At 41.0% G+C, this 6009-nt stretch overlaps 1 protein-coding gene across 1 annotated transcript; it reads left to right on the forward strand.

Moving 5' to 3' along the window:
* Positions 1-227: 227 nt before the first annotated feature.
* Positions 228-3328, forward strand: cbln2b (cerebellin 2b precursor). Its single transcript, XM_069151626.1, has 4 exons — positions 228-520; positions 903-1442; positions 2052-2171; positions 2283-3328. Exons 2-4 carry the CDS (start codon positions 1155-1157, stop codon positions 2478-2480), a joined length of 606 nt encoding a protein of 201 aa, XP_069007727.1. The 5' UTR covers positions 228-520; positions 903-1154; the 3' UTR covers positions 2481-3328.
* The last annotated feature ends 2681 nt before the right edge of the window (positions 3329-6009 follow it).

Here is a 6009-nt window from a genome sequence, read left to right on the forward strand (position 1 = left end):
TTTAATCATTTTCATGCTTTAATTTTTACCTTTCATAAACCGAAACACAATCTGCACCATTTATATCCGCCACTGGATGGCGCACAAGGATCTGTATTGGCCTCATAAAATCGCTCGTTTAAGTCTCAAATTAGGAACATATACATGCATGCTGAATGTACCATACAACAGCAAGGTTATCCGCTGCAGCCCCCTTCATTTCGTATTAATCAGGGAGAGACATGAGGAAACCACTGCATATAAATAACAGACACACAGAGAGCAAGTGATCTTTGCCGTCCTTAGGGGGTCCTGAGCTCACAGCATTGAACTGTAAACAAACCCATTAGTCCACTCATGTGCTCTTAATTGCGGGATACTTCTGAGGAGTCTTGTTGCAGTGGCTACACACAAAGCATGGGCGTGAGTTGTCCCTCGAAAGAGAGCCCAGAGATTCTTGCTTTTTTTGCACCAGCGATCTGAGCGCTCAGTTTACAGTCTGGGAGAGACAGAGAGCATACCAGCGGGATGGATAGCACAGGTAGGTCGTGCTTTACCTTTTTCTCGGAGGAAACGCCTGAAAAGTGCTTGTTTCACTATATTTATCAAACAGACCGAGGGTAGATGATAGTAACAGCATTTTGGTTATTTTAATTTGGCACAAAGTGCTGCGGCGCACAGTTCTATCTGTAAACACTGCGCAGGAGCAGAAATAATAGGTTTAATCAAAAATGGAAAATTAGAAAACGAATTTCTTTAGTGTTACTATTTCGATTTTTGTATTTACTGATAGCAGCTGCTTTTCATTTTACGCACAAGAGTCATTTTACGCACATAATATATATTCAGTTTTAAACTATATCCAATTCCATTCCTGCTACTGTCTTACATGAAAACTTAATTATTTTCTCTCATATCATCAGGATTTACAACAGCTGTCTGAATACTCTCCCAAATTCAACTAAGACGCACGGGAGGGAGGGGAGTCTCAGCCGGAGAGAGTCTGTGTGCGTCTGTGTGTCAGAGGGTGTTTGAGAAAGTGAGGCAGCATCACAGATAGAGGAAGAGAGAGGGGAAGAGAAAAGGGACTAAGTCTGGACCAGGTGATCGAGTACTAACAAACCTCCAAGGGGCTGCCGGGTTGTATCAGTGTGCACGGGATCAGCGATCCAACCATGGTGCCAGCGCGCTGCCCGGGACCCTGTGCCGTCCTGGCACTGGCCCTCCTCTTGGGATGCGGCATGGTATCCTGCGTCGGCCAGAACGACACGGAACCCATCGTGCTCGAAGGGAAGTGTCTTGTGGTGTGCGACTCGAACCCTTCCTCGGACGGAGCGGTCACCTCCTCACTTGGCATTTCAGTCCGCTCCGCTGGGGCAAAAGTGGCTTTTTCCGCCGTGCGTGGAACCAACCATGAACCGTCAGAGATGAGCAACACGTCCATGACCATCTATTTTGACCAGGTCAGATGTCTACTGAATTTAGCTCGAACACACTTCACCGAGAGTCTAATATAAATCAGTTTTGGCGCAATATCTTCAATTTGCCGTGTGTGTAGAACTTGTTTAAGGTCATTTTTCGTTGCTTTTCTATCATTGCTGACACTGTGAACTAAGCTCCGAATATCCCTAAACCCAAGGATATTGCTGATTTTTCTTCGAAAAGGGTTAATCTAATGCTGTGCGTAATTGGCGTGATTTGGAGATGCGCAGTCAAAACTAACGATCATCCATGCAGAATCATGTATCACGTATGCATCTTAGGCCTGCGTCGCATTTACGTATGCATTGTGTAGCTTATGATTAGACCTTCCAATAAGTTTTCACGACTGAGGTATTTGGACAGCGGCCTATTATACGCATCAAATTAGGAACCATCCCAAACTGCAACTGAAGCGCAGCCTAAAACATTTGGCAAACCTGACTCAGGCTCTCTGAGACGTCTCTCTGCAATCACTGTGCATAGGAGACACAAACCATACAATGCCAGAAAACAAGCTGTTGTGTAGAGTGAAGCATGCACTTGGGGAAAAAAATTAAGCACTGTTTCACTGCGCCCTTTTCTGGTCACAGGTTTTAGTGAACATCGGCAACCATTTCGATCTCAAAGCAAGTGTTTTCCAGGCTCCAAGAAGGGGGATTTATAGTTTCAGCTTTCACGTTGTGAAGGTCTACAACAGACAAACCATACAGGTGAGCAATTATGAAATAGTTGGTCTGCGTTCAGCATTTAAGAGATGGAATTTCAGTGCATATAATGAGCAAGAGGCTCAACACCAAGCTTGTCTCTGCTGTTCCCTGCAGGTGAACCTGATGCAGAATGATTATCCGGTTATATCAGCATTCGCCGGTGACCAGGACGTTACGAGAGAGGCGGCCAGCAACGGAGTACTGCTGATGGTTGAACGGGAGGACCGGGTCTATCTGAAGCTGGAACGGGGCACCTTAATGGGCGGATGGAAATACTCCACCTTCTCAGGCTTTCTAGTGTTTCCTCTATAATCTAATGTGCGATGCTTCATGTCGCATGGGACTCTGCTTAGGTTGAGGAACAAAAAACATGCCATTTATTTTTAACTTAAATAACTGTCAGCCAAGGAAGCCGACGAATATCTGTATACCTACAATCGTCCACTATCTAGTCAAATATGAACGTTTCCTTGGAGTTTCATATATTCAAATCCATCAGTCAACTTTTACGCAATCTGGATGATTAAACGTATTGATCGGCCAGTGGCGTGCGCTTGTCGGGTACGTGGATTTTTTTTCCTTGCTTGGAAAACAAACTTTGCCGACAGACAAACGGGTGAACCTGGACAAAATGGACAAGGGAGAAGATGAGGAGTGGAGGAACTGATGTCCTGGACAGGCCGAGTCTGTTATGCTCTATTTTATGTTTGTATAGCCTTAAAGAATATATGGTTTCCGTCCAAGTGAAGTATATGGAATTATGGACAGCCAGAGAAGACGTGCTTTCACGCCCAAGGCATTTTTTTGCACGAATGGAAGTTTTTTCTTTATGTTTTGTGCTGTCAATGGTGTTGCGTTTGGATGCTGAACATATTGAAAATAAGCCAAATGTAGTCCGCCGACGAGTTTATTAAAAGAGAAAAAAGGCGACATATTTCAGCCACCAGAGACGACTTAGAGCCCTTTTATTAAAAAAAAATAATAATAATTATATAATTTATAAAGTACATATTCACATTATTGTGTGTTCTACATTTCGGAATCTGCGTAGCTTTGACTGATTTAATGTTCAGTGACGTTGCTCACCAAATGTACATTGTGGAAATAATAGAATCCCTATATGTCCCGCTTAATAAAATATATTGTATTGTATAGGCTAAGCGCATTTATCACTTTTTATTCATATGACTTTATACTGAAAGGAAAACAAAATGGTTTGTAAATTAAGACAGACACGCTCAAAGGCCTCGAGAGGAAACAGGTAACTGCGAGCAGCTCACTTTAGTCGCTGTCTGAGGTGCTGAAATACACCAACGGGCTTTCTATTAAAAAAAAAAAAAGTCACGTAGCAACACTTGTTATAAGTTAAAGACAGACGTGACATTTTTTTTTAAATAAAAAATAGAGAATGGAAGTAAACTTTAATATGATCATATTCAGAGCCTGTTTTTGTTTTTCTCATTGGAAACTGTGATATGATTGTTGAAATCTGAAATCTAGCCTGCCTTCATGAATACATGGTGACTGGAGCAAGTACTGCGAAGCGTACCTGAACGTCGATTTACTGCACAGCACGGCACTGGAGGCACGGATACAGAAATTGTTTTCTTAGTGAAGAGCCGAATCCCGCATAAAATAGACATTCACAAAAGCCATTAAAGCGTCACAAATATCATCTAAAGTGTCGCCTAACAAGTGCAAACTTTCCAGACCCTGAGGTGTAAGTTTCTGTTTTATCACATGACTGGATTCCATCTATTTGGAAAATTAACGTTCTTTCGGATGACCCCCCCCCCCTCCCTCCCTCCTCTCTCTCATACACACTCACAAACACTCTTATGCTAGTCATACCCCCCCCCCGCCCCCCGAACTTCAAGACCACACTGGAGTCAAAATAATGCAGGTGACTCGGTCCAATCAGCAAAGGCAAAGTGCAAGAATCTAGCTTTTTTTTAAAACAATTTTTTTTTTTTTTTTTTTTAATGGTATCAGAAAATATGGCTGAGGAAAAACACGTTTTTTTCTCCTGGGAAAATTTTTAGCAATTTACCTGCGATAATATATTCAACAAAACTTATTTTATTAATTTAATTTACAGGTTTAAAAAAAATAATAATAAAAAAAAAACTTTCTGTGGGAAACATAAAATGTAAAATATGAAGGACATTTGCTGTCTTTTATGATGTGCAGTGAATGAGGTAAACCCAGGTGAAAGCCTTGATTGATTTCCCTTGTTAAGTCTGTGCCCATCGCAGATGAGACTTTGGGGGCAATTGAAATGTGGACTGAGCAGAAGCGCTGCAGCTCAATATCAAAAAGATGTCCCCACTGTTTTGAGCAATATTAGAAGTTGGAAGTTGCCTTGAGTCTTGAATTTTGCAGGTCAAGATAACTGATCTCCCTTCTGTGAGTCTATTGGATAAAAGTCTGTAAACTTGTGCTTCAGCTTACGTTGGAAAATGTAACCTTTTTTTTTTTTTTTTTTAGTGCTGCGGGCCTCTGTTGTATTATGAAGTTTGCTGTGTTAACTCTAGGGATGCTCACCTCTGAACGTCCTGTATGAAAGCTGGGATTGAGTGTGCCTACAAACAGTATGACACTGCTGAAGCAGGTTCTTCTGTTGGAGAAAGTTTGAAAAGGAAAAGTAGAAAAACAATCACAAAACATGAATTTGTAATTACTTAACGTGAAATCCCATATGGATGTCACACCTCATCTTTAATTTGCTTAGATCTGTCTTGGATAATATGGATCATCTGCCAGTAAAAAAAACTATTGGGTCTTATTGGTAAAGTTGGTTGTGCCATTGAATTACCTTCCTTGAAAGTAGATTTAAATTGGTTTCGGTGGAGAAGTGTTGTCATCTTTGAAGGTCATGAAAAAAAGTTGAGAAAAATGCAGGAAAAAGAGAATAAGGGCTGAATCACTGCTGAAATTCAGAGATTTTGTAAGGACAGATCTGTGTACAGTGATGGTTTTCTCAGTCAAGCTTAACACAGCTAAGACTTTGGTTGTAAAGCTTCACAAAACCCTGTAGTTATTTATTTCAGATTTTAGAATCGACAAGGGTCTTAAGTGACTAGATGCAGACTGTCTGATTGGTTGAGCCTCATAAATCTGATCCTCATCCTCACAATCCTCAAAATCTTTCTGTAGAGGAAATGTCCATTTAATACAAAGCCATCATGACATTGGCAGAAAAAAAAATCTTTTGTTTATGAGAAATGTACAAAAGCTGCCAGAAGAGTTAAGAGCCACATTGCAGCACTTCCTGATAATCTGTTGCTTGTTGAAACATATTGACACACCACCATGGCTCTGTGTCAACATAAGAAAACGTGCAAGTAACTCTTTGTTCAACCGGGCTTAAGAATGAACACCACCAGCTGCTGCATAGTTGACAATATACATACGAGCAACTAGAAACGAGTGTTTGCTTGCTTCCTCTTTTTTTCCCCCTTTTTTTTTAAGCATACCTTCATCTTGTGTATAACGGAACAAAACAGCTGAGAACAAAGAAAGAGACCTGCTGATAAGCTGCTGATGCCAGCAATAGGACAGCACAAAGCAGCACAAACTGCCAGCAAATCATCGTGATTTGGAGAGGCTGTTAAACTGGCCTATAAAGTGCTAATCGTGCCCATACCGGAATGAAATGTCAGTATCCAAACAATCCTCGCAGATAATTGAGATAGCCATCAGTCGAAAGTCAGTGCACATTGCAAATGAGACATAAAAACAAAAAACCTTTCTTGGTTATTGCATGATAATAAGTCTGACTAAACCACTTTTTTCATGTAAATAATCTAACTTTGATAGATGGGCTGATTAAAGTGTAGCA

This window comes from Embiotoca jacksoni, unplaced genomic scaffold, assembly GCF_022577435.1.
Source record: "Embiotoca jacksoni isolate LCO1_2020_lvr unplaced genomic scaffold, fEmbJac1.0.p SCAF_17, whole genome shotgun sequence".
Lineage (NCBI taxonomy): Eukaryota > Metazoa > Chordata > Actinopteri > Embiotocidae > Embiotoca > Embiotoca jacksoni.

Coding starts and splice junctions, on each gene's coding strand:
- cbln2b (XM_069151626.1), top strand. CDS start 1,155: ATGGTGCCAGCGCGCTGCCCGGGACCCTGTGCCGTCCTGGCACTGGCC. Junction 1,443..2,051: donor TGACCATCTATTTTGACCAG/GTCAGATGTCTA, acceptor TTCTGGTCACAG/GTTTTAGTGAACATCGGCAA. Junction 2,172..2,282: donor ACAACAGACAAACCATACAG/GTGAGCAATTAT, acceptor TGTTCCCTGCAG/GTGAACCTGATGCAGAATGA.